We start from the raw sequence: 27402 nt of genomic DNA on the forward strand, positions 1-27402 counted from the left end.
CCAGCCTGGTAAATAGGGGTGTGTTTGCCCAGCACCGACATTGGTCCGCCGCTTGTCAGTGTCCAGTCACGTGGTGTCGCACGGACGGCCATGTTTCCGAAACACAAACAACAAGAGCAGCGATCAGGAGCCAGTAGACACATACTGATACGCAACTGCGACCGTTGGAGGCGAGGGAAAACAAATAAAACGCAGAGCGCGACTTTCTCGAGTACGATTCTGTCGAATGAGTACGTTTACAGTGTTTAAAGAGACCAATGCATGCGATATATTGGCTGTAGAGGCGCCGTGCAGACGAGCAGTCCAGTAGCTCGAAACAGTGAAAGGTAAGTCATGGTTCCTCTTTGCAGCTTTCTTTTAGCAGGCTGGCTAACGCGAGGCTAGCGCGCTAACCTCGGCTCGTGCAGCGGGGAAGGGTTCGGGGGTGAAGGCCCGCTGGAATGGAGCGTGTGTCGGGTTCTTTTCAAAGGGAATTTATTGTTGGAGTCGGTTGTGTGCGTGTTTGCTGCGACCGCGGCATGCTAGCGCTAGCTCGACGGCGGAGCGGAGGTGGTCGCCCCGCACATTAGCGAAGCAGGCCGGGGGAGTCGGATTGTAACACTCCGCCCCCCTCCGCCATCATATCGGGTGTCATTTGAGCCGACTAGCTAGGCCTGCTCTCGCTGCACATACCTTAGCGAAGGCGAGCGAGCTAACCAAAGTCTTGTTATGCAACTATGATTATTGCGAGGAAAATTCTGCGGTGGTTATCATTCCATTTTATTCGATAACAAGCCCAACCGACGGGCAGTAATGTAGCTGTGTGTACGCTAACGCAAGCGGCTAATATCACCCTGGATCTATTTCCCGTGAACGCTAGCCCCCATTTAGCACACAAACAATCCGGCGTTGATCAGTGCAAGTTAAAAGAGATATATATGGTTGGATGTATATTTCCGGGTTGCACAGCTTCGTTTCCATTGTCTGAATTTGAATAGGCCACATTTAGATGCGCCGTAATTTGCAACAATTCCAGCGTTGCAGGAATGGAAGGAAACGGTGTTTGTGTGTGACCTTGCGCCTGGTTGCCCAGTTCAAAGTTTGTAAGAAAGACTTCGTGCACTCCCTCCAAATTTCAGATTTTTCCTCCTCACGCTTTGATTTCGCTGCCTTTTTTCAAAAAATTATCCCGTGGACCGTTTCCAAGGTGCGATTATTGAAAGTCAGCTAATTAACGAGCTGCTCGGCGTGATTTTTAGTTCCAACAGTTTAGTTGCAACATTTCAACCTTTTCAGCAGCTTTTCTTTCTAATTCGGTCGTGCACGGATCCATGTAGCCCTTCAGATTGTATGTCCAGGTTTATAGACTTGATCAAATGGGTGGAATACTCCCGTGCCTATTGGGATGCCACATCTGGGTGATGGCACTGAGTTTTGGGGTATTTGTATCAGTAACAAGCTTGTTCCGAGGATTCTGCTTCAATTCAATCATGCAAACTTTCTCTGCGCCGATACTTTGAGAGGATGCACCCCGTAGTTAGCTTTGAAGCTCCTTGTACTGTCAAAAAAGAGGAAGATTCCATAAGAATTCTCTAGTCTGTACTTGAGCAAGTAAGAAATTCCCAGTTTTAAACCAAGAGAAGTCTACTGGAGTGCTAATAGCCGTCCTCTCTGGCTTCACTTGGATGGCCAGGCGTACGTGCACATCATGAGCGGCATAACCCCGACTGGAAGTCGTCTTGGAGCTGTGCAAGCGTGCGTTTTTGCCACAATTTGCATGTAAACATGCAAACATAATGAGGACTGTTATTATCCCCCAGAGACTGAACGTCTGTCGGTGCAACCACCCCGTCGCTAACGCTCCTATTACAAGCATACCGCGGTTGCTGGCCGAGCTTTTCTGACTCTTCACAGCGCCGTCCGCCAAGAAATCGTCGTGGTCGAACCTGAAAGATCAGCGGAGGATCTTTTTTTCCTTCCAAGTCCGAGCTCCAGTGGGCTTACACTTGGTTAAAATGATGTAACGGTGCCATATAGACTTGTGGAGTTACTCATTTACTACCTGTAGGTGAACACTAAAGCCTCATATAGAATTTAAAAAGGTCGCTGGTTGTTATCCAGGCAGATGGCCGCCAGAGCGACGCAGGTGAGGGTCAGGAGGTGATGGCGTGCCGACTCTCCAAGTCTCAGACTTTGAGTTCATGGCAGATGCACTAAATATGGAGATTCAAGGGCCTGGAAATGGGCTTAGTTGCTACGACATCTCAGCAGCCAGCTGCGTCGTCTCAAGCAGCCGATGCGGCGATATCACAGGAAGAGGCGTCTATAGATTCATGACTCACAGCAGGCCGCCGAACACTGACGTTTAAATTGATGTTTTACTCATTGTTTTGGTCAAAATGGAGGCAATTCTTCAGGTGCACTTGAAGCGCGTGCACCCAGGGTGACTAAAAACAGCGTAAACTGTAAGTCGCTATGTTCCAGATTCCAAAGCATCCCATCAAATCCTGTTTGTTTGGTCCGTGCTGTCCTTTTTTTACGGTCAGACAGGGCCTCTATACAATGATATGAGTGTGCAGTGGCGTCCACGGGAGCTGGTCATTGTTGCCGTGGAAATAACGGACTCCGGTGTTTGATATTCAACCCCGACTCGGAAATTTCGGGACATTTTCTCAGCCTAGTAGGACCTTGAGCATCTCGCATCCCGCGGATGCAGCGTGCTGGACATGGATCGGACCAAACCTCATTTTCTGTCTTTCCTAACAAGTCCTCTGCTCTCTCCCCCCCACCCCCCCCCCCCCCAGGCGTGTGACAGGAGGAGGCTCGCAAATCAAGGAGTCACCTGAAGTGTCTCCGCCAGTCCACATTTCAGCCGGGGGAAGAGGAACACGGAGAAGCGAGAGGGAGAAGAGACAGAGGAGGACGAGTCGCATCTGCTCTTGGCAGCTGTTCCAGCAGCCTGTTTTTCATTGGCTGTTGTTTTGTTCCCCAGTTACCTTTTTTTTTTTTGTTGTTTTGACAAATCGGCTCCTATTTTTATCCCTAATGTGAGATCTAACTGCTGTTTAAAAAAAGAAAAAAGAGAAACGTCACTAGCGAGAGTTTTACTTTCCACCGTTGATTCCCGACGTTTTTTTTTGTTTCTTTTTTTACGTTGAACGACCTTTTTTTCCTTTCCCGCGGCTGTGAGTAGCAGGAGCTTCCATTCTCCGATTATTGGCTCGGTTAGGACCTGATAACCTGGTAATCCTCAAACACCTGAAACTGGCAGCTATTCTCTTCTCATCTGTGTGTTTGGGGAGCTCCGCGACCACAGCTTAAGCACCACTCAGCCTTCTAGTCACCTAAGCCTAACTAAATCCAAGCCAGCTTTAGGCCCAGTCCAGCCTGCTCCGATCACCTGGACAGGGTAAGGTGGTTCTTTTTTCCCACTTTTTAGCGCAGTTTTCTCTTTTTTATGTTGACGTGTTTCTGTTTATCTCCGCGTAGATACTCAGTTCCGTGTGGACGTGAGGAATATGACTGCTGAGACTCTTAACTTCGGCCCAGAATGGTAATTTCTCAGGTTTTTCTGTCTCTATTATTATTGTTATAGGATTATCAAATGTTCTGTATGGTGGTGAAGAGGGAACAAAATGAATGTCATTGTTGTTGGGTGTACCCAGTTGAATTTGGTGATGTTTACACAGCAAGCGGATCCCCGAGGATTGGGATGCTAATGCTATCTAATGTAGCATGTCTGCGTAATGACGTGGATAATTTTGTAAGAAGCGCACCGGAAATGGTTATGGATGTCTTCTGCTCCGTTGCTGGCTGGTTTGTTCCTTAACCCCAAGCACGATTCGATGACACTCGGCCGCAGGTGCACCCGGGTCGGCCGGGTCGCGTCGATACAGAATCGGGTCTAAATGCCATTTCTTCCCCTGTTCGCATTGTCCTTAAATGTCAATAGGACGCATGTTAAAATGGGTTTCCTGGCCAGCGTGAAACAAGCTTCAGAGCTTGAGTCCTCAAATGAGCAATGGTGACAATGGAAGCCCTTGAACAGGAAGAAACCTTGAGCAGGACCAGGCTCATATAGGGGTATTTCTGTGTGGTTGTGGAGGAGAGGTGGGCGGGGGGATGGAAATAAAGAGGAAGGGAGTCGATGCACTCTTAAGGGTCGGATCATCACGTCTAAAGTATTATATAGTGTAAATAGTCCTCGGTAAACATTGAGCCTGTGCCTAAAACGCCTTGGTTCCACAGAGGAATGTATTGTAAATGGAAGGAGAGTCGTCCAGAAGGTATTGTTCCACTGGTACCTTGTCAGAGCATGTTTTTGTTACAGTTTAGGGGGGGGTGTAAGTCTCCAGTTTGGGAGTACTCCCCCTCTAATGGCCTGTGACTGCTGTGTGCATTCTTGGTGGGACGCCAGGCTCTCCGAATTTTTCCGTTTTTCCACAACCGCAGCTGCTTTCCTCTTTGCGTCCCCGTGCCCGTGTCACGTCCAGGCCTCCTGAAAGCTCCCGCCCTTTATTTGTTCCTGCGGCAGGCGTCAGGGCCGGGGTTTGCTCTGCGACGCGATCACAAAGGATTATTACTACCTCTGGAAAATATTTGAGATTTCATCCCCTGGCCTATTAAGGAGGGAACGTTTTGCCAAGACGGATACCGTATTACAAAGCTATTTCTTTGTATCCCTCCCACTGGCGCGACTCCACCGTGCTCCTTGTTATGCATATTAGTCGCTGCTCTATTTATTTTTACCCTCTTTGATGCGCCACGAGCAGCTCACCAACGCGGCGCTCCCATACCTCTCGCGTCGCGCTCCCACCTCTCCACGTCTGAGCTGCATATGGTTTTGATGTGGGGCCGCGAGTCAATGACACACTTTGTTGAGCATGTGAATAGAGCCATTGTTGGAGCGGGCCTTGGAATCCAGCCTGGCGGTAATGGCTTTTTAAACCGAAATCTTGAGATCGCGGAGCTTTGTGTCCGTATCGCTTACCCAGAGCGCAGAAGCATTTGGGGGTGCCGTGCCACCAGACGGGTAGATGTGACGTTTTCAGAATCACAGGAAGGGTCCTAATTTGTTTCCAAGAGTGTATATCGTTCAAAAATTCCTCGTCGGTTCTCTGTAAGTCGCCTTTTAATTTGCTGCGGATTTGAGAATTGTTTAAGCTGCACACCGCTGAACGTTTCCCACACGCTCTCGTCTTCGTCCAGGCTCCGTGCACTGTCCAGTGGGGGGAGTGTGACGTCCCCCCCTCCTTCCCCCGCCATGCCAAAGTACAAGCTGGCCGAGTACCGCTACGGCCGAGAGGAGATGTTAGCACTTTATATCAAAGACAACAAGGTAAGACTGACGAGCCTTCCGAAAGGATCAGAAAGTTGACCCACCAAACTTCTCTTCTAACTCTTCTCTTCTGACTCTTTCCCTCGTCTATATTTAGGTCCCAGAGGACATGCAGGATAAGGAGTTTGCTGCTATTCTGCAAGATGAGCCCATGCAGCCACTGGCACTCGTGCCTCTCACCGAGGAAGAGCAGGTCTGTCGAGAACACGTTCTCCGGGGCATCAGGATACCTGCATGCGCGTTTCACCCGCGCAGGACAGGACCTGTGTTCCAAAAACACGTTCTGTCTGTTAACAAAACGCGTTCCTCACATTCCTGCCCTTTTGCGCTCTCCATTCTCTACCTTTGCTCTCCAGAGGAATTTCTCTATGTCTGTGAACAGCGCGGCGGTGCTGAGGCTCATGGGAAAGGGAGTGGGCGGGGCTGCGCCCGCCGGCGTGGCTAGAGGAAGAGGGGCCACACGAGGCGGTCGAGGTAAGACACGCCGACTGAGACACTTGTGCTAAAGCTAACACGACAAACTCTGGCCAGAACACTTAGCTGATAATACAATGGATGTTATGGCTAAAGGCAGCAGAGGTTATCCAGGCCAGCTGCTCGAGTGTTTATTCCCCCTGTTTCCCTGCATCTTGATTCAGCACACTTCCTCTTGGCCTGTTCAAGTAACCCTCCTTTTGTTTGGCCACACCTGCCTTAAACCAGTGGCTCTGCTGAATTTACCTTGCGCACACACCCTTAAAGAATACGGCCAGTGTAAACAGAGGCAGTCCACTGAGGAAACTGTTGCGACCACTTTAAAGGGGATACAGACCAGTTAAAGATCAGTAGCAGACGTGCTCTAATTGTGATGAGCTTTGCTGGCATTTCAATGTTTCTTATTAATAGTTAACACACAAAGCTTCTGTCTCTGTAAAAGGACGGGGTCGTGGCGAAGGTGGATTCTACCAAAGAAGTATTGAGGAGGCAGAGGGGGGTTTTGGCCGCAGTGTGCGAGAGATACATCGCAGCCAGAGCTGGGATGACCGGTAAGTAAGCCCCAGCATCCTAGCTGAAGTAAAGTATTGAAACTGCTTCACTGCTGGAACTATATTTGGGTCTAACATTCTTGTTGGATCTGAAGCATTATCCCTCCTTCCCCCCAGGGGCGAGCGTCGTTTCGAGAAGCCACTACGGCGGGAGGTAGGGCGCCCCGGCTTCGAGGAGTCCGCCGGTCCTGTCGTTCCAGGGAGAAAGGACTACACAAGGGCTGACAGCGACAACTGGCGCACCCTCCGAGAGGAGCAGGACGAGGACGACGGGGAGTCGGGCAACAGCTGGAGACTCTCTGGACCCCGCAGGGACGGTACGACGGTAGCTTTTGTGTCTGCAGCAGGTTATTTGGGGAACAAGGATGATTTAAACTAAGTCTTGCGTACAGCTCCAGATTTATTTTGAATCAGGGGAGCAAGGCTGTGAGTCACCTGTAGCTAATGTTTGACTTTGAGCAGAATGTGAACCAACAGTGATCTGTCCTTAATGTCGTTAGAAACCAGCTCCGACTGTGGGAGCTGCAGGTCTTTATGTGGTGACGTGTAGTGCTGCTACTATTGTCTAAACATGGTGGTCTTCTTCCTTGTCAGATGGTCCTCGCTCAGCAGGCTGGCGAGACCATGCTGGTCCAGGTGAGAGCCGCCGCAGGAAGTTCGACTTTGACTTCCGGGACTCTGAAGGTCACGGCGGCGGGCGGCGACGCGCAGGCAGCGATGGACTAGAGGACGAAAGGGACGGCCTGCCGGAGTGGTGCACCGACGAGGAAGACGGCGAGATGGGCACTTTTGACTCAACTGGTGCTTTCATGCCTATGAAGGTGCGTCAATGTGGCCATCAACTTTGGGTGTCATCGGGCTTCGGGAGCGCGCACGAGCGCTTTAATTCCTTGTTTTTAACAGAAGGGCGGCAAAGAGACAATCCTGGAGGAGGAGTTGGAGTTTAAGGGGATAGAAGAGGAAGAGGAGGAGATCGCTGAAGAGAGGAGCAGTGCAGAAGGAGATAAAGACAAGGGTGAGCAGAATGTCTTCGAATTTCCAGTAATTTAATGGAAAAGTGTAAAGAAAGAGCTTTTTATCCTGAAGTGTTCGTTTCGGCCCAAAGGAACTTTTGTATACTTCTTGTCGGACTTCATTCTTTAAACCTTCTTCTGACAGAGAACAAAGAAGCCGCTGCTCCCGCCACCGGGGACGGCGAGACGAAGCCAGCATCCTCGTCCCCTTCACCTCCAGTCCACAGCACCCCTCCGCTGATGGAGCCCCGACCCATCAAGGCTGCTCTAGCCCTGGAAAACTCCCAGAAGAACAACAGCCTCCCTGTCCAAGCCAGCAGCGCACCCAGTGAAGGTATCCCTCGTTCCTGGACATGTGTGGTACAAAAGTAGGACCCTTCAAAGTCTGTTTCGTGTTGCCTGAATTCTGTTCTTCCAGTTTTCGTTTTGTGGAATTCCTCCGAACTTGCAGTCTTATTTTGCGTTAAATATTGAAATATTGTCGTGTAGGATGAAGGGATTTCCTTCCTTTCTGAACCTTGTGTGCAGAGTTGGCTAATCTTCCACCTTTGAGCTCAGTATGTTTATGCATTCATATAAATATCCCTCCTTTTACCTTCCTTTTTTAATTTAAAACCTGAGATTATGAAACGGTCTTCAGAGCTTCCACATGGCTCATCTGTCCAAGTCTCCGGACGCCGAGAAACTCATCTGTTTGGATATTTTGGTCTGACACAATATGTGTTTAGCTCCAGTCATATAATATCTTGTTTACTGACTGTGCTGGCTGATTAAGCCAGTCAGGGGATCTAACAAAATAATCTTAAGAGAAAACCAAAATCGTTGGGATTTGTTTAATCTGTTTTTGATTTGATTTTTTTTTAAAGATGGGGGTTCTGGAGGCTGCTCAAAGGCCCAAACGAGTCCCAGCCCAGCTACTACTTCCACTCCCTCCGCCAGTTTGCCACCTCCACCCCCTTCCTCCGTCGTCCCTCTCCTCCTCCCGTCTGGGGGAGACACCGAGGACGACGAGGGCATGAAGCACCTGCAGCAGGTAGGAACAGCGTTGAGGCGTGGGGAGGATCAGAAATGAGTTCTTGGATAATATGTGTTATAATTGCACGTAGGAGGCAGAGAAGATGGTGGCGTCACTGCAGGACACCTCTTTGGAGGAGGAGTGCTTCACCCAGGCGCTGCAGCAGCAGGAGAGCAGGAACACGGCAGCTGCCCTGCCGCTGTCGCACGAGGCTGCCATGAAATGGTTTTACAAGGACCCACAGGGAGAAATCCAGGGTAATCTCACACGACGGCCTTTATTACGTAGCTGGAGACGTTCACGTTACCCGAGCAACTAAATAATCCCCGTCTGATGGTGCCCCAGGTCCCTTCACCACAGTGGAGATGTGCGAGTGGTTCCAGGCCGGCTACTTCACCATGACCCTGCTGGTGAAGCGTGGCTGCGATGAGGGCTTCCAACCCCTGGGCGACGTCATCAAGATGTGGGGCCGCGTGCCCTTCGCCCCGGGGCCCTCTCCGCCACCCCTGCTGGTGAGGCAGCCACCACCAACGCAGCGCCCGCAGTCCACCCGGGGGCCCTCTGGGACTGTGAGTCAGAGCTCGGCCTGTGTGTGTGTGTGTGTGTTGGGGGGGGGATAAAAGCTGTATAAATAGGTCAGACAGGTTATAGAAAATGTTTTATTTTAAATGTTATTGATGTAACAGTTGATATTTGAAAAGTGAGGCAGATTCTATTTTAACAATGGAGCAGCTGCTAATGCTAATCCACTATTTATTTGTCTATTGTAGCATCTCTGCTGTAGAATAAATGCAAATGTCTGTGTTTTTCTTAAATCTATCTTACCAAAGACAGTGTCTGACCTGTTACAAAGCACGGGCGAAATTTGAATGCCTGCAACTCTTTGTTTCAGGGTAACCTGGACCAGGAGCGCCTGAAAAAACAGCAGGAGCTGGCAGCAGCCGCAGCTCTTTATCAGCAGCTCCAGCAACAGCAGATATTTCAGCTCATCAACAGGTAGAGCTACAGCACGCGCATTAATTGCAATCTCATTTTTCCATTTAAACCCGGCTCTTAAATGCCCGTTTTTGCCTCTTTCCCTGCGGTAAAGGTGCAGTGAGTCGGGTATGATGCCTTCGATGAATAGGTCGATGTCAGTGCCAGATACAGGGTCCATGTGGGACATGCATACCTCAGCTTCACAGTCGTCAGGTGCGTCAGAGACCGCCACGGCGTACGTTATCAGTGTCCGAGTGTTGTGTAACGCCCCGGTGGTGTTCCCTTGCAGGCGGTGAAGCCAGTCTTTGGGATATAACAATGAATCCTTCTACTCAGGGTCCAACTATGGAACAGCTTCAAAAGGTGAGTACGGTGCTCGTGTCTATGGTAAATAAACGTAAGCATCATTTTTAGCTGCCTCAAATGCAGCGATTGGATTGTAGCATTGAGACTAGATTGATTCCCCCTCCCCCCACCTGCCGTGCGCACCTCAGCTCCAGCAAGACAGGCGAGATGCTGAACTCAGGGCGAAGCGCGAGGAAGAGGAGCAACGTAAGAGGAGGGAGGAGAAGAGGAGGCAGCAGGAAGAGCAGAAAAGGAGAGAGGAGGAAGAGCTCTTCAGACGCAAGCAGGTAGGAAAGAGCCACGTATTTCCCCCGTTTGTTTTGAAGCTCAAAAAAACAAATGATGACAATAACGCTAACGCTTTGCCGTGGCTCCCCTAGTGTCGTCAGCAGCAGGAACTGATCATAAAGTTGCTGCAGCAGGCACCCCAGCAGCAGGGTCCTGGGGCGGGGAGCTCAGGCTGGTCCGGGGCTCCCTCCTCCGGGCTCACCAAAACGGGAAAGCCGCCGGCACTGGCTCTGCTGGAAATGCAGCAGGAAGCCGAAAGGCTCCTGAAGCAGCAGCAGCAGCAGAGAGCCCAGCAGCAGCGGGACCGCGTGAGTTGCCCTCCTCAACCACGTCAGCGGCCACGACCACACAAACCCACACGTCACGTAGATTCCCCCTCTTTTTTCCCCCTCCAGCACTCGGGCTTGTCGATGGGGAGTTCCTCTCTGGGGAGCCAGTGGAGCGATGGTGTCGGCATGTGGGCCGGGCCTGGTGGCATGGATGGGAAAGGAGTCGGCGGAGGCTCCTCCAGCAGCATCGGCATGTGGGACGAGGCTGTGAAGAACCAGGCAAGCCTCCGTGGCAACGCCAACAACAACATGGGCTTGAAGAACAGCCGTAGCAGCCCCTCTCTGAGGTACGAATGCCAGGTCATTGCGTTTGGTTTCCTTTTTTAAAAAAACAAAAAGTAAATATCAACCGAACCCTGTTTACTCTACAGCGAACAGTACATGATGAGGCGTAAGCGGACGGACGAGGAGGAGAAGCTGCTGAAGCTGCTGCAGGGCATGAAGCCTCAGGACGGCTTCACCACCTGGTGTGAACAGATGCTGCATACGCTCAACACCTCTGCCAACAACTCCTCCTCCTCTCTGGATGGTAGGCTGCTTCCAGTGAGGCGTTGACATCACGCCCAGCGATGCCTCGTTTCATACCGCTGACCTTTTCTCGTGCCCCTCCTTCGGAAAGTTGCTACAATTGTGGCCTACCTGAAGGAGGTGGAGTCTCCCTATGCAGTTCTGGACTTTATCCGGTCCTACTTAGGGGACACAGTGGAAGCCAAAGAGTTCGCCAAACAGTTTCTGGAGCGACGTGCCAAACAGAAAGCCAACCAACAGAGACAGCAGCAGCAGGTAGGCCTGAGTTTGTTGAGGTACTTGCAGCATACGTTAGGCATTTAAATCCAAATAAAACTTTATTATATTATATATATATTATTATTAATCATGCTTTTGCTATAAATAGATCAGGAGTGAGTTCATTGTAGTCATCATTCAGTTTGTCTTACATCTTCCTTCTCCTAGTTATCAAAGGAAGTGGCCGGATTGAACATGAACTTCCCTCTGCAGGTACATCCAGATATTTATGCAGCGATTGTGGTGATGACGGATTTTAAAAAAAGAATTTCCTTCTCCTCCTCTCTGACTGTCCAGGCATTTCTCTGATCTTTTGCTTTTCTCTCAATGCTTTCATCTCCAGGACTCAATGCGAGGTATGAATCCAAGCACCCTGCAGTCCATGTTTCACGCCAACCACATGGGCAAGGCTAGTAACTACGAAAACCAGGGGGGGAAGATGAAGAAGAAACAGCCCTTGATGCTGCACTCTGACCCCAGCATTTTAGGTATGTGCACCTCGCCAGTGTTTAATTGTTGACTTGTGGGCCTGTATAAATGTGGCCAGCTGTTTATAGCATAACCTTGTAAGGAATACAACAGCTGCACACAGTATCAGGTTACAGTTACATATAATAAATAAGAAGAGGTGCAGTTTTCTGAGAGAAGAAACTGTTTATTTACTGGAAAAATATAACGGATGGCTTTATAAATGTGATAAAGATACAATAATTTCCCACAATGATCACAACAGCTTGACCCATGAACTAGAAATCATTTGTAATGTACATACATTTCCCTGTCTGTGTTGTACTTTTAGACAGACATGCATGATAAGGGTTCCACTTTTTATAGAAAGTGCGCCATCTGGTGGCTAGATAAGAAACTGCAGGGAATACGTTTGGTATTTGTCTCACGAGCCAGTTTTTACCCTCACGTGGGAAAACTCTACGTTTGACACCTCTTAGACAGTTGGTGCATGAAATGAGATGGGACAATTCAAAAATGATGAGGTAGATAATGGTGAATAAAACAAGTCTGTGACAAGTCACATTTGTAAAGAAGGTCAAACCTGGCCTAAATTGACAGCTTTTCCTGAATTATGTCCTCTTTCACACAATAGCTCAGCCTCCAAAGGCTCCTCTCACTCCTCTATTCATTCTCTTCTTCCTATGTGTCGTTCCTCCACCCCCCCCCCCCCCCCACAGGGTACTCATTCCACAACGTGGGCGACTGTCTGAGCCTGAACGAGATGGAGATGGTGGAGGATTACTGATGTGACGCAGCGCAGCAGCAATAGCTACCTGAGGCCTTCTGTCTTTTAATCAGACAAAACCTGATGACGAATGTGCACTGCTAGGGGAACCGTAGGGGGGCGGGTGGGTGGGTGAGCGGGCAGGAGCGGAGCGGGACGACTGGGAGGGTGGCGCAGGGTGGAAGTACCCAATTCTCCACCTCCCACTCTTTCCTTCCCTGCGGCATGAAAAAAAGGGCTCCCTGCTGCACCAGTTTATCACTTGAGCTGGGGAGAGTGGACTGAGTTGGGGTGAGTTTAAAGGAAGATGGGTATCCTCTGGCACTCAAAAGATTAAGCACCTTACACTGAACTAATGCACTTTATTGAGACAGGATTTGAATAGTTTGCGTGTGTCTGAGTGCTTGCCCACGGAAACTGGAACGGGAGAATCGGTCGGGGGAGGGGGGCATTGTGTGTGAGTGTGTGTGTGCGTGCATGTGTGTGAGGACGGTCGGGGGACCTTCAGTTGAAACCTTATCAGAGAGCAAATCCTTTCTCAAAAGACAAACACTGTTGATATTTCTCTTGTTTAGCATTTTTTTTACATTTCTATAAAATAAAAAAAAAGTTAAAGCTATTGGGAAAAAAATGGATTTAAAAAAAAAAAAACAAACTTGAAGATTTGCACTTGCCTAAAAAAAGTTCATGAGAAAAAAAGACAAAAAAATCTAAACAGGTGGGGTAGATATAGAAGTGAATATTTTTGTGAATGTGTATGAATGTGAGCGTTAGTAATATGCTAGTGCACAATGTTTTATTTTTTCTTACGTTGCTTACCAAGATGTATGACACAAGAGGCCATTTTTTATTTTTTTCCTCCTCCCCCCCAGTTTATAATTTTGTATTTTCATGGTTAGTGTGTGTGTGTGTGGTTGTGTGTGCGTCCCTTTAAGCAGGCATCTGTTGACAGTTAATAAGAGAGAGAGGGCAATTGCACAACACATCCTTCCTCTCACCAGCTCCTCATCCCCAGATCGGCATGGAAACGCGTCTGTTCATTGTTAGCTTTGCATCCTTCACCACCAGGTGAATTCCCCTTTGCTTCTCCAGGTGGGGAGCCGTCTGCGGCCCCTCGCGGACTCGCAGACAGCGAATCATGAGGGACATGAGTGCGTGAATCAGTGTGTGTGTGTGTGTGTGTACATTTACTGTTCCTACAAATGAGTTCAGATTACAGGTACTCATTTTGTGCTATTTTCTTTTTTTCTTTTTTCTTCCTGCGTGTGTAAGACTGCACATTTGTGCCTAAGAACTCGGATAGGGTGCACGGCCATTGAGACATTAACTCTTTTTTTAGAGCGAGTGTGACCCGTGTCAGTGCTGAGCACAGCGAGTGTAAAGTATGCCTGTTTATATCGTATATATTTCTCGTTCGGTCTAGGGGTGATCCATCAAAAGGTTAATCCAAGTCTGTTTTCCTGGGGTGTGATCACGTTGCCTTTTGTCAGCTCTCGAACTTGTGAATGAAAGGTGTCGAGTTTCTGACTCTGAAAAAAAACAAAACAATTACAGCATCTTAATGTGCACGTGCACAGAGCGGTGCATGAAATGTTAGCATATTGTGTTACTTCTTCATTGTTGCAATTTGATAATGACGAGTTTTCTTTTTTAATGAAAAATATATATGAATATATACATTATATACAAAGTTTAAAAAGTATTTGGACTAAGAGAATGAGCACTTGGGGCTGCTATTTTTGTTGTGTGTGTTTATTTTTTTTTTCTTTTTGTTTTTCAGTTTTGGTTCATTATTGCCATGTGAAGTGTGTGTATTTCTTAAGAAAATATTGAATGTATTCCAAAAAAAAGACAAGAAATCCATGCTGATACCAGATATTTTTTTTCCTCAGAAGATTTCAAAAATGGAAGCAAAATACACAAAAAAAAAAAAAAAAAAAGTCAAAGAGCAAGGACATTTTTTTATTTACACAGTGGAGAAGAAGAAAAAAAAATCCTGGGATGGAAACAGTTGAACACACTGCCTCTACAATTCTGGTCGTACAAATAGTGACTAAGAATTTAAAAGAAAGGACTCTTTCGATTCCATACTGGAGCTTTGGTTGTTTACAAGCCACATGGATATTTGTGGGTGCAGTTATTTTTTTATTTTTATGATTATTATTTTTTGTTTTTTTGTTCCCACGTGAGACGGGTGGGGTCTGCAAGCGCGCTTCTGCCATATTGGACACCAAGAGATGTCGGTTCGAGGATGAGTCGCAAACACAGGAGATCCTGGAGCCGGACTCGCGCGCGTTTGTAGATCCTGGGACTTGATCAAGCGAACGAGTGGGATCTCTGTTTTTTTTTTTTTCGCGGAGAACGGAGTTGCAGGGCTGCAGAACCCTCGAGAGAACCGAGAGCGGGAGGTGGTTGGGGGGGTCGTCTAGCCTCCCCCCTGACACTCTTGAGCGCTCGCACCCTGCCCCTCACCCACTCACCTATGCACTTTTGTTCATTCAAGCTGTGAGGTACCATTTTGGGGATGGGAGCACAATTTTCAACAGGAGGATGGCTCCGACTCGGAAGTCGGCAAAAAAAAAAAAAAATTCCCAAACCGAACTGAGAGACTGGAGAAGCGAAGCCTTCTCCCTCCTCCTGTACATAACCATATTTTTGTATCACCTTTCCAAGTAAAGAAAAAAAAGATTCGCAAATGGATGAAGGAAAATTGACAGTGACTAGAGTAAATGTTCAAGAGAACTTTTTCTTTTTTTCTTTTTTTTTTTTTGAATGGCGAGTGACTGGATTCCTGCGCTTTTCCAGTACCCCTGAAGTGATCAGGACAGGAAATAGAGATGGACTGAGGCATTGGACGTTGGGCTAAAGGGACTGGCCGGTACTGGTAAAGTCGCAGCTGGGAATCTCAGAGGAACGGTGCGAGAATCAAGATGGTTGGTAGAGCTGCCGCATCGCCACCTGATGTGGCCGCGTTGAGAGCCGCAGTGACTCATCCAAAAAACTAACAATCCTCGGTGTTGGTAAGACGTCTTTGCTTCATTCACCAGTAGCGTCAATCCATAGATTTAGCTAGCTAATGTCTTGACGGTGGAGTGATGATTTTGACCTTTTTTTGCCCCCTCAGGAGTCTGGCTGTACTTTATTTGCTGCCCTCTGCAAGGAGGATCTCATCGACAGCCAACCCCATGAGCCCGTTGATCCTAAATATGCCCTTTCTGAGCTTGAACCCTAAGAAACTGTGTTGACCTCAGACTGGGCAGGCCGTCGGCATTATCAGCTGGACAGTTGCCAGATAAAGTTACAGCTCACCCGGCCGCACAGCCCATCCACGCCGGAAGGTCCGGAAAAGGACGAAGGGCCACGAGCTGCTCAGGTGTCATCGCCCGGCCCGAGCCCCAAACTCCAAGGATGGGGAGACGCCCAGCGCGGAGCTCGGCCGGCTTTTGGCAGATGTGGCCCAGTTACACAGGAAATCCCTGTAACTTGAACTGGAGGAACTGAACGAATTGTACAGAAAAAGACTGAAACATAACCCGCAGACACACGGCTCAACACGCATACATTCTAAAGTCCAAAGGAGTTGCAGACACACTACATACACGCCACCGAAAGCAGCTTATACTCAGATCGGCTCTACGTCTGCAAACAGGGCTAAGTCGATATCGACCCCCCCCCCCCCCGATGCAAGCATCAGTGCTCATCAGTAAACGCTGAGCTTTGTAAATAATGTAAACCTTTTTTGTTTTCCTCATAGCGGGTTTTCCTTTATTTCTCTGTTCAACATGCCTTAAAAATGTACAGTTCCGTACCGAACTGCTAACTGAAATTGTTCTCCAAGGATTTGAATCGCCTCGTAAGAAAAAAAACCGTTTTGTTTGCGACCAGAACGGACAGTTCTGGATTAAAGCCGACGGGTGCCCCACCACGAAATTGACTTGTTAGCTACGTAATAGAGCGGCAGGTTTTCTTTGATTATCCAATTCTAATTTTCTTTTCTGGTGGTTGGCTTTTGTTGCCCTTTTGGTTTCCTTAAAAACGAGTGGATTTGTTCGGATTTCCTGTTTTAGATTAATGCTAAAGGTGCAGGCTAACAAAAATGGCTGACGTCTGTACTGGTGGGAGCTGAGCTGATTGTGCCACATGAACAGGACTAGCTTTAAGATACGCCCCCCCCCCCCCGATACTTTGGGGTGAACCAAATTTGGTGAGACTAAAACCAAACCCCTTGGATTCATCTCGGGTTTTGTTAAGAATCTTGGCTTTTTGGTGCACTTTTTTTTTTACACTCCAGGGGATTAAATGTTATGCAAACTGCTTGATACTTGCCGTATTAGTTTCCAGGTTCCAATTTCCACGACCCGGTTTTTCGGCCTTGTCCTTTAACTTTGAGAACAGGGACAGAACCCAGCCCGTATTTCCTGGCCTGGTCACCCTTTGATTAGATCAGCAACCCATGGGTCAGTTTACCTGAGAGAAAACTGGTGCAGATCGAGCATCTTAATAAAGGTTCGTGAACTAACTGGATTTCAGAGATTAGTGCTTTTAGTCAGCAATTTGTGTGCATCCTCGGTGACTAAATGTTGCAGTTTTTAAAGTGAAATGGCAATTTAGTAGATCTGTAACTTTATCTTTGGCTTAATACTCGTGCATGTTGATTAGGAGAGGTTTGGGTGGCCCGATAGCTGTAGTGCTAATTAAATTGCTACAGCAGGCAGCCTTATGTCAGGACTGTTAAATTGATATGATGCTAAATGGTTACTTAAAGGAATATTGTAACGAATGAAAAGTGTAAACTTGCTATCTCTCGTGAATGACATTTTTTTAATTAAAAAAAGAAGAAGAAGCAAAAGTATTATTTGATGCAACTTGGTTGTCCATCTTAGAGAAACTAAAAGTAGGATTTTTTTTCTTTTACTGCATGACTATGCTTTTATGAGCAGATAAATTGAAAAGGTGGAACCAAAAAGCCCCAGATGTTTGACAAGTCCCGTCTCGGTCCGATAGTCCTGCTATATGATTAGTGTGCTGTTCTGTCCCAGTCAGCTCGGCTCCTCTTTGCTTAATAATCCAGAATGTTGTTAAAATAACAGCAACCTGTAATGAAAAGAACAACAGAAAGATGTGTAAATAGTTTTGCTTTTGTTTGAAGAACAAAATAAATACTAAATAAACGGCATTTAGCATCGATTCTTTGGTTTCTTCTGCATGTTTGTGTGTGTGTGTGTGTGTACTGGTGTGTTTGCCACCATGCAAGGGCTTTGTGGTTGTGCGCATGCGCACTACCTCCTTACTTTCACAAACACATTTTGCTCTATGCTCAGATTTTGAACACACGAGGTTAAAGTTAATAGTTTCGTCAAGTTACATATTTGCTCTTGAATATACTCAATTACATGTCTACTTTTATTCGATATCAATATCACACAAATTTCACAAAGAAGCGAACTTAATATGTCCCTAATTGCATATACAAAGGAAGAACGCAGTGAGGTTATTATGGGGCAGCAACGGTTGACTCCGGAAATCGCGCAGAACATCTCGCGATACTTGGAAGCACATGGCCGCCTACAGTGTTTACAACTTGTGTGATAAGTGACGAACTAGTATACATGAAACACAAGTTCTAAAGACAATAAAAATCGCTCGTTTCTAATCATTAGAAACTAGTTCCGATTTGACACTTGAACAGGGGGGAAAAACCTGCAAATCACATCGCAGGTAGGTACCGTCAACTTAGCATCGGCTAATGCTAAAGCTGTCGTGGTGTAACGAAGGTAATTTTGAACAGAAAATCGAAGCATTTTGACTTTGTCTCCGTGATTTAAACTACTAATCAAACGCATGTTCCACGAAAGCGCACCAAAGCATATCCAGATTTGTCATGTTCTTGTTCGCTCGAATATAAAGATGACGCTAGTTAGTAGCGGTGGTTCTGCAAACCAGGACTGGCTACAGGCACCTCGACTTTTATCCTCATCGTGCGTTTTTTGTGTTATCTATGTTGGTTTTCTGTCCTTGCTGGAGCCCACTGCATTTCATACGCCGTCTGTGCATCTTTTTAAGGCTACTGGGTGCTGTGATGTCCTCGACCCCCAGCAGAGTCAAACAGTCCCACCGCAGGAAGAAGCATTACCCCAGTAGCACCTACCTCACCCACGTCTGACAAGCAAGTTAGGAACAAACTGTGGCTTGATCAACATTGACATGTCTGACACGGCTGGAGGTGGCGATGGAGGAGGCGGGGGGCAGGATGAAGGGGCAGATAATGAGCCGCCTCAACAGGCACTTTTACCTGGGGAGGACAGCTCCGGGGTGGGAGAGAAGTCGGAGGAAGGGCTGCCTCCATCTGCAAAGCGGCCGAAAATGAGTGACGAGGACCAGGAGCAAGAGCCATTTGAGGAGAGGGCCGAGACGGGTGGAGAAACACCGGAACAGACCGGCTCTTGTCTGCAAGAGGACATCTCATCATTTGGGCAAAGTACGTGCAATTGTTCAAATAAAACAGGAGATGCGCGGCGTAAGTCGGGTGGTTATCGGTTGTTGAGTTCGAATGCACGTCTCTGTTTAAGGGACGGAGCAGCTGCAATGTGAGGCGGAGGCAGGACGAGATGTGGTGTCTGTCGCTGAAGGCGTACAAGAATCCTGTGAAAATGGAGATGGGTGCGGGACCCCTTCAGACGATGGACAGCTGAATCCAGGGGACCAACACAACAGCAACGGGTCTTCAGACAGCCCCGCTGAAGGGCAGCAGTAGGTGGCCGCCATATTTCAGGCGTAATGATGATCAACCAAGCACCTGCTGTCGCCCCTGAGCAGATTATGTTCAGACAAAAGGACCATTTTAAGAGTTCTTCCTTAGCTGTCCTGTGTTGTCTCTGCTGTGTCTTTAGAGTTGGTGTTTGATGAAAGATGAACAATTAGCTAATCTGCCGTCCCGACATTCAGATTTTATTAGGTATATATCTGTGTTTTGGGGCCTTAGTCACTAAGGATTGCATTTGGAGGACACTGGGGACCACTCCTCACCCTCTAATACCATTCTGTGTCCCCCAAATGTCCTCGTCCAACCTGATGGAGCTTGAGCTGCAGAGAGGAAGGGCAGAATGAATGGCAGAGAGAGGTAGAGATAGAGGTATTTGGCGGTCTCTGCACATCCTAAAAAGCTCCATTCTGGTATTGGAGTATCACAGTTGAACTGGTCCAACATTACCATCACCCGTATGTAGGCGGTGACCCTAGATGGATTCTTTTTTTCACCGCGTCTGAAGATCACCAGATGATATTCGGATGAATCCGATAAATTTGCAGCAGGGTCTAACCACACGTCCGGTTCAGCCTGGAAACAGTGGTCAGAGAGGGAGTTCTACCTTTTCACTACTATCTTTGGAACTCCTTCCCTCCAGATTTGACCTCGTCTTTCTCTTGATTTCAGTGCCAGCCTGGATTTTACCCAGAATCCCCAGATGCTTACGGGCTCCTGGACCGAGTACTCGAGGCTCCCAGAGAATTACCTCAAAGGCTGCAAATGGTAAACACAACCATTTAGTCTAAAATCTCAGCTTACTGCGTCGTCATTATGAGTTTAAAACAATGCTTGCCTGTCAAAGCTCAGTTGTAGTTTTTAACAGTTTTGTTTGCATTATTTTCCTCCTGTTTTCTCAACCAGGGCCCCCGATGGTTCCTGTATCCTGACCAACAGCGCCGACAATGTGCTCCGCCTGTACAACCTCCCCCCCCAGATCTACAGCTACAACTGGGACTCGTTACCTGAGATGGTAGATGCACATCACTGTCGCTTTGGCGACAAAAACATAAAATTAGCTCACGCAAATGCAAACAACAGAATACAGAAGAACGGCAACTAAGGTCTGGTCCTAACATGTTCATTCTTGGGAGAGGTTCTATTTTTGTCAAGCACGAAACTCTAAAACATGGAGTATTTGCAGTAAAGGTCATCGACCTGTTCGCTGACCTTTATGCACACAGGCTGTCAGAATGTCGTCCTCTCTGCCCGAGCGTTGTCCTATTATAAAACCCGGAGCGAAAACATTTCAATCTGCGCCAGCGAACAACGCGAGGAAAGGAATTACAGTGGATTTAATAGAATAAAGCGGCACGGAGGGTTTCGGAAATATGGAGTCTTGGATTTTATTGCACCCGAGTAGATTGGGATCACTGAGCAAAAATAATTAAAATGTAATCCATTTTCCTCCATTACAGAGCTCCAAGACCTTTTGTGATCAGCGTGGAGGATTAAAGTTTGATTACCGGGGTTGTAATATTGAATTGTACTCAAGGGAAAAGCCTCTGATGTCGTCTTCTGTCGGCCCGTTTGCCACTGATGGGTCTAGTTCGTGATCCTCCCGTCTCTTCTCCCTCCGCGACAGAGTCCGGCGCTGAGGATGGCGGAGGGCGACACCATCTACGACTACTGCTGGTACCCCAAGATGACCTCTCTGGAGCCAGAAACATGTTTGTAAGTCCGCCTCTCTGGTCGCCAGCTGACGGAATCCCCGCGCAAACCTCCCATTAGCTACGCGTGCGGCCAATCATAAGCTAGGCGTCAGCCCCCGTCGCCGCGGCCTGTGTTGTAGTTCGCGCACGAAAAATTTTAATTTCACATAGCGCAGCGTTTCCATGCTTATATGTTGCGCAATACTCCATCCACGAGCGAGTAGTGCCACGGAAACGTTTGGGAGTCGGGAATAAATGGAATATTGCCGCTACTTTGAAAGTCCCAACGATGCTGCTGCCCTGCTGGTTCGGCTCTGTCACTGCTCCCACCAACACCTAGAGGGTGTCATGCCCCCCCCCCCCCTCGTCTCACTCTTTCTTTGAGGGTGTTTGCGTCGGTTTAGAGTGACATCAGCGCGTCTTTGAGCCAACAGCCGACCATCACCATCGACCACAGAGCCGTTTTAACGAGCTGAGGTCAGATTGCCAGCGGTGTTCACCTCCTCCCCTGGCTCCCATCATCCTCCACTTCCAGCTTCCACCCTCAGACGGATCAGGCTGATCGAGGCCCGGAGCTGGCGCCGCTCCACGTCCGCTCAGGCAGCCTTCGCTGGTGCTCGGAGTGAAAGAAAAAAAGCCCCCAAATGAGCAGCGTAAACAGCGCAGTCATCAAAAACAGACGCCACAGTGAGCAGACTTGAGAGGCCCGGGGGCATCTGCCAAAGCGATGCGGGGAGCCGCCCATCCCCGGGTCGATGATGGAATCTTCAGATCACCGCTGACATCAGAAAGGAGCTCCAGCGGGGAAGTGGCGAGGTGGTCGATGAGCAGGGAGATGATGAATAATGGCTGAGGCTGAAGCATGAAGCAGTCGTCGTAGTCAGTCGAAAGGCTTTTTTCCCCCCCTTCATGTTTCCCATTTTGTCTCGATTCTCTCCGCCGCGCTGCTTCTACTCTCCATCTGCCAAAAGCCACATGCTCCCGATGCCCCCGCCCCCACCCCCACCTCGCTCATCGAGAGGGAATAAGGGTCCCCGTTGTGGCTCAGCTAAGCTGCACTTAGTTCCAGGCATCGCTCCAAGCTAGCAGCAGCCTAGCATTCCAATTAGGCGTTTTCCTGCCCCGGAATAAAGCCGCACCTCCGAGGGGTTACAGCACAACACAGCAGCCGAGGCGGGGGCTAATTTCCTTTGTCTAATTGACCCACAGTGATGTCTCGCCATTTGTTCGGTTCCCGGTAATTAGAGTTAAAAAGGCAGTGCTCAGTCTGCAGCCCTGACTTGAATGAACAAAGATGCGCCGCTGTGTTTGTTTTGGCGCTTCAAAGTCAAAACTACAAACAGGAAGTGGTTGCAGCGGCCGGCGAGCTCTCGATGAGGCGTCGGCAGGGGAAAAAAACCTTAAACGAGCACCTTTTCATGGCTATTTACTGTGCACCGATGCAGCCTCGCTAGCAGCAGCCGGGACAACCCCATCCACCTGTGGGACGCCTTTTACGGGGAGGTCCGCGCCAGTTTCCGACCCTACAACCACCTGGACGAGCTGACGGCCGCCCTCTCCCTGTGCTTCACGCCCGACGGGTCGCAGCTGTACTGCGGCTTCGACAAGACCGTGCGTGTTTTCCACACCGAGCGGCCCGGGAGAGACTGCGAGGAAAGGCCCACCACAGGTTAGTCACGTTTCCGGGCTGGTGTTCAGAAGGTCGTGGGGTCGGGAGCCCAAACGACCGACGCAGCGCAGCAGAGAAGCAGTTTTTCATTTGGGTTAAACTCTCCGAAACTCGGCGCGTTGAAGTCGAAGCAGAAAAAACATCCTGAATTTTTCCCTTTTCTGTATAAATAACTGGTTTGTTTTTGAAAGTGTTTTTTTCTACCGTTCCTAACGAGGAAAAATGCTTCAAACCGCCGCCAAGTCAATCGCTGTAACATCTTAGCAAAGTGAGAAGACGTTCTTTTAAGCGTGGAACGTTCCACCCATCAGGCTCATTAACCGGCCGCGCGCTCGCTCTCTCCTGTCCAGCTCAGTTTGGCGGATCAGTTTAGAATGAGGAAAAGTTTAAAAGGCGGCGTGTCTCCGAGCCCGGGGGTGGGCGACCCGCCGCTCTTTCATCCTCGTGCTGCGGTTCCCCGCGGTCTTGTGAAATAAATGATAATGTTTTAGTTTGGTTCGCTCCTTTTAAATTGGGAGACGAACCTGATCTTGTTCCGTTAAAATACCAGTTTGGGTTTTTTTTGCCGCTCAAACAGCCTTTGATGAAACCTGGAGAGAGGGAGATTCCTGGAGGAGGGGGGGGGGGGGCAGCAGGCATGACTGGGGGGGTTATTGCACACGGGGTTGGATAGAACGTCGCTGAAGCCTCGTGCGCTCCAACTCCCGGGTGCACGCTGGCTCATGGGCGTCCGGGTCGCATGACGGACGCTGTCAGGAGGCTGAGACGAACTACCGGAGGCTTCTGAGGGATGACGTGTGCGTACACGCGTGCACGCGCACGTGTGCGTACACGTGTGTGTGCACGTGCCTCATCCGGGCCTTGGGTATGTGACGACGCTGAGCAAACGTCATTATAAGCAGGTCAAACATTCATTAGCTCTGTTTATAAAGGCTGAGTGGGGGTGATGGAAGCTTGGAAACAACAGACTAATGTGCTTTAAAATAATTAGTGGCTTTAATTAAATATTGTGTTAAGGTGCTAAATTAATGATGAACTGATTGTCTTCAGGAAATGTTATTCATGACCTTTGGACTCAAACAAGTGAGCAGAGTTGTATTGTGGGGGGGGGGACATCCAAGTGAGTTTTGAAGCAAACGCACGTCGAATGATCAGACTTCCTGATTGCGCCTCACCAGTCGGCTACTGTTTATATTTTGAGACTCCGACGGCGTGTTTTTGAGCGGAGGAGCCGCTCGCCGTTGCTCAAGGGTGGAGCGGCGACTTTGAGACGAGAACAATGGGAGCTGGCGTCTGTGGCGCTGGTGGGGGAACAAAAGACCGCCGTCTTTGTGCTCTCTGTCGTTTTCGGAGTCTGGAATGTTTGTAAAAGCCGTCCCGTCAACAGAGGTTGTTGACAACTGTTTATTTTCATTTTCTTAGCGTCACGGCGTCGAAAGATTTGGAAAATCTGTCACTGGAAACGCGTTTAGTTCTGGTTTTATCCGCATTTAACGAGACCCAAAGGAGCCTGTGCAGGTCCAGGCGACGGCATTAGGAGACGCTGAAGCGCCTGGTTACCCAGCCGACAGACCCCCCCCCCTCTGCTCTCTGCCACAGTGAAGAAGCAGGGCCAGGGCGGCATCATCTCCTGCCTGGGCTTCAGCCCCTGCCAGTCCGTTTACGCCTGCGGCTCCTACTCCCGCTGCACCGGCCTCTACGCCTGCCAGGACGGCACCCTGCTGGCCCTGCTGCCCACCCGCCACCACGGGGGCCTCACCCATCTGCTCTTCTCCCCCGACGGCAACTACCTGTATACCGGCGGACGCAAGGTCAACACACACACACACACACACAGAAGAGACGTGGGGTTAATGACAGATTTGCTGTGTGAAGCAGGTGGAAACGGTTGATTCCAGACATCAATAAAACCCTTTTTTTTTGTTTACAGGCTTTTAAGAGTTTGTCAATATAAAACTCATTTTCACCACAAAATAAAACGTTCCATGTTCTGCAATGACATAAGAAACTAAACAAGCAAATTCTAAAGATGTGAAAGAGGGACGTTTGGTCCTTTTGGGAGCTCTAGAAGTGGAGATTCCTGGCCCAAACTTTGAGAAAAACTCACATTTTGAGAAAACACCCACTAAAAAAGTGTATTTATTTGGATAGGAAACGTCTCCATGGCAACAGCTAAGTATCAAACCCATAGCAACAGCAGTCTGTCAGGCTGTGGATCACAAGTTTAGAAGTCAGTGTGTTTAAGCTGGCAGCGGTTTCAGGGAGCAGCTAATGCTAACGGAGCAGAGCAACCAGCTAACGCAGCGCAGGAAATGGCTGCGTGGTTTCTGGCAGGCGCCTGATCGAGCCTCTTCTCGGACTTTAGGATTCGGAGATTCTCTGCTGGGACCTGAGGGAACCGGACAACGTCCTGTTCACTATGAAGAGGAACGTCGCCACCAACCAGCGCATCTACTTCGACCTGGACGCGTAAGTTGTCCTTGTTTCCCGTGAACCCGCTGACAATCGGAACTGAGGGGGCGGTCTCCGTGCAGCTCGGGCAGATACCTGATAAGCGGGGACACGGAAGGGGTGGTGTCGGTGTGGGACACGCAGACGGTGCCTCCCGAGGCGAGCGAGGAGCTCCTGCAACCACAGCTCAGGTTCCAGGCCCACTGGGACTGCACCAACGGCGTCAGGTAAGGAAGCGCACCTTGGATCTGCTCCCCTCCTGAGAGTCAGCGGCCCAAACCCGGTTCTCCTGCTCTCCCGACAGTGTTCACCCCTTCATGCCGCTGCTGGCGACCTCCAGCGGCCAGCGGAAGTTCCCGTCGCCCGGCGACAGCGAGGACGACTCGGGCCCGGACAGCGAAGCCGCGGCCGTGCCGCGGGAGAGGCGGGAAGACAACACCCTGCGCGTGTGGTGGGCCGGGCCGGTGGGCCCCGCCCACGAGGGGACCGGAGATCAAAGCGCCGGTTGATTTTGGTCCCGGCGTTAAAGTAAAGAGGGTTCCTTCGCCTAAAGAGTCAAAGCCGTTATTTTGTCTGTTTGTAAACCTTTTAATCTCGTGAGCGTGAACGATCAGGCTACTTTATGACACGTGCGCGCCCTTGAGCTTGCTAACTATCACTGACGTAAGTGCCAATTGTTTCAAATCTTTTTTGTACCTTTTTAAACTGTGTCGCGTCGTCCGTGCACACAGATGAATATTTTTGTAAACCCTTTTGATGTTTTTGTGTTATTGTAAAGCTTCCGATTGACAATAAAACCTCACGTTTCTTGACTGTTGTTTCCCCTCTTTACTTTGGTAACTGTGTAAACTGTGACTGCGTTCGTTCCTTCCCTTATCAGCTCCTCTCTGGTGCACTAGCGCTCTGTTATTTCGGTCTTTTAGGGCAGGTCTCCTTGAATTAAACAAATCTAAATTTAAAAAAGGCAGCAAACCTGCCAGAACCAACAGGTTAATGAAAGTATTCCTTCTGTTAAGATCAAACGCTCGACATCGAAGGATGAAACTCAAATCTTAAGCTAACAGGAGTTTGCGTATGTTTAAGGGTGAAAGTTGTCACCCGACTACATTCAGTGTCGGCTACACACACACACACACACAGACGTGTGGCTGCAATGTTGTGCCTGTTGCTAAGTGACTTGCTCACCGTGAGAGAGTGAACTAGATGGCAAGATGAGAGGAAGGGAAAATAATCTGTCACACAAGTTTGACGAATGATCCAGTGGTATTCATGAGTGAGCATGGTTTGTCTGGTGTGTTAATCTGAGTGTATGTGTATATGTGTGTGTGTGTGTGTGTGTGTAAATTCTAGTAGCATTAGAAGTATACCGGTACATGTTGTAATTCATGGAAATAGTAGTGTCTTTATCTTAGCTTGAATAGAATATCTACATGCTAGGATGGCTATATGTTAGCAATTTTAGTTTGAGCGCCTGAAAATGATCAGACGACTCTTTCAATTCTTTCAACTTCTCTCTACGTCCCATTTGGCCGATGTTCTGTCTGAATAGTTTGTCGTTAACCTTTTTTTGTTTTTGCAGAAAAAAATTGCTTCGATCTATATTTAAAGAAGTCCGCGCTCAAGCGGTTGTGTCTTTGAAGTCGGCGTCTCATCTTCTCAACCGGGGTCGCGGGGTCGCGTCCGCAATGGTACGAAGACGATGCTAGGAGGTACGAAGTTCACGTCTCGGTTAGCTTTGTTTGGAAAGGACCGTCTTGACAGGAAGCTATCATTCCCACTTTGTTTTTAATCCCTCCTTTGATGCTGAGGCCCGACGTTCGAGGAATCACCCTCAGGCCTGTGTGAAATGTTACCGGGCTCTTTGTGCTAAACCCCCTCGTGTCACGTGCACGCCATCGCAGGGGACGCTGGAGCCGTTATCCCCGTCCCAGGTGAACGTGGCGCAGGTTAACAAGCCAATCTGCATTGAGCGTTCGCCGTCTCGTCTTCCCGAGCCTCCATTTGCGTCGCATCCGTGGCGCCGCATAAGTGCCCGCCATTACCCAGACTCAAACCCTAACAACCCCGCTCGCCGCCAGAGTGTGCAAAATAGTAAGTAATGGGTTCTTGATATTAAGGAAGACGTTTGAAAACAATTATTCAAATGGCCGCCTGTCTGTTGGATCTGTAAACCCTCGGCGGAGCACTCAGGCGAGCGCTCCGCGGCGCGACCCCTGCTGAATTAGCATGGCGGAGAAGAGGAGGGAGCGCGTCCGTCTGAACCGCGCCGCCGTTTGTCACTCCGCCTGCCTTTTGAAAGGAGGAGGAAAAAAAACAAAGCTTTTTCACAGCGTGAAGCGGAGAGAAGAGATTTGCGGCAGCTTTTAGAGGTTGTCATACATGGCATTTATGAAAATGTCAAAGGGACGCCTCCTTTATCTCCCAGAAAGACTCCGGGACGTGTTTGGCAGGCTCTTAGCGCCGAGACCCTGGCTCTGACACGCCGGGAGAGTAAAGTT

At 48.9% G+C, this 27402-nt stretch overlaps 2 protein-coding genes across 2 annotated transcripts; both read left to right on the forward strand.

The window, feature by feature from the left end:
• Nucleotides 1-45: 45 nt before the first annotated feature.
• Nucleotides 46-17514, forward strand: gigyf1a (GRB10 interacting GYF protein 1a). Its single transcript, XM_011606588.2, has 26 exons — nt 46-326; nt 2784-3388; nt 3469-3532; nt 5188-5317; nt 5415-5510; nt 5674-5791; nt 6234-6342; nt 6460-6659; nt 6937-7163; nt 7246-7357; nt 7501-7689; nt 8222-8388; nt 8462-8627; nt 8716-8939; nt 9263-9366; nt 9461-9561; nt 9638-9711; nt 9843-9980; nt 10074-10289; nt 10377-10597; nt 10682-10839; nt 10930-11093; nt 11265-11309; nt 11440-11584; nt 12284-15350; nt 15455-17514. The coding sequence occupies exons 3-25, from the start codon at nt 3498-3500 to the stop codon at nt 12349-12351; spliced, it is 3207 nt and encodes a 1068-aa protein (XP_011604890.1). The 5' UTR covers nt 46-326; nt 2784-3388; nt 3469-3497; the 3' UTR covers nt 12352-15350; nt 15455-17514.
• A 338-nt stretch (nt 17515-17852) lies between these two features.
• wrap53 (WD repeat containing, antisense to TP53) lies at nt 17853-25716 on the forward strand. The gene is made up of 11 exons (XM_003966830.3): nt 17853-18048; nt 18394-18808; nt 18900-19080; nt 19763-19858; nt 19997-20105; nt 20718-20806; nt 22230-22453; nt 24053-24264; nt 24819-24922; nt 24988-25131; nt 25209-25716. The coding sequence occupies exons 2-11, from the start codon at nt 18535-18537 to the stop codon at nt 25411-25413; spliced, it is 1638 nt and encodes a 545-aa protein (XP_003966879.2). The 5' UTR covers nt 17853-18048; nt 18394-18534; the 3' UTR covers nt 25414-25716.
• The last annotated feature ends 1686 nt before the right edge of the window (nt 25717-27402 follow it).

The sequence above is a fragment of the Takifugu rubripes genome, chromosome 8, assembly GCF_901000725.2.
Source record: "Takifugu rubripes chromosome 8, fTakRub1.2, whole genome shotgun sequence".
In the NCBI taxonomy this organism is placed as follows: Eukaryota; Metazoa; Chordata; class Actinopteri; order Tetraodontiformes; family Tetraodontidae; genus Takifugu; species Takifugu rubripes.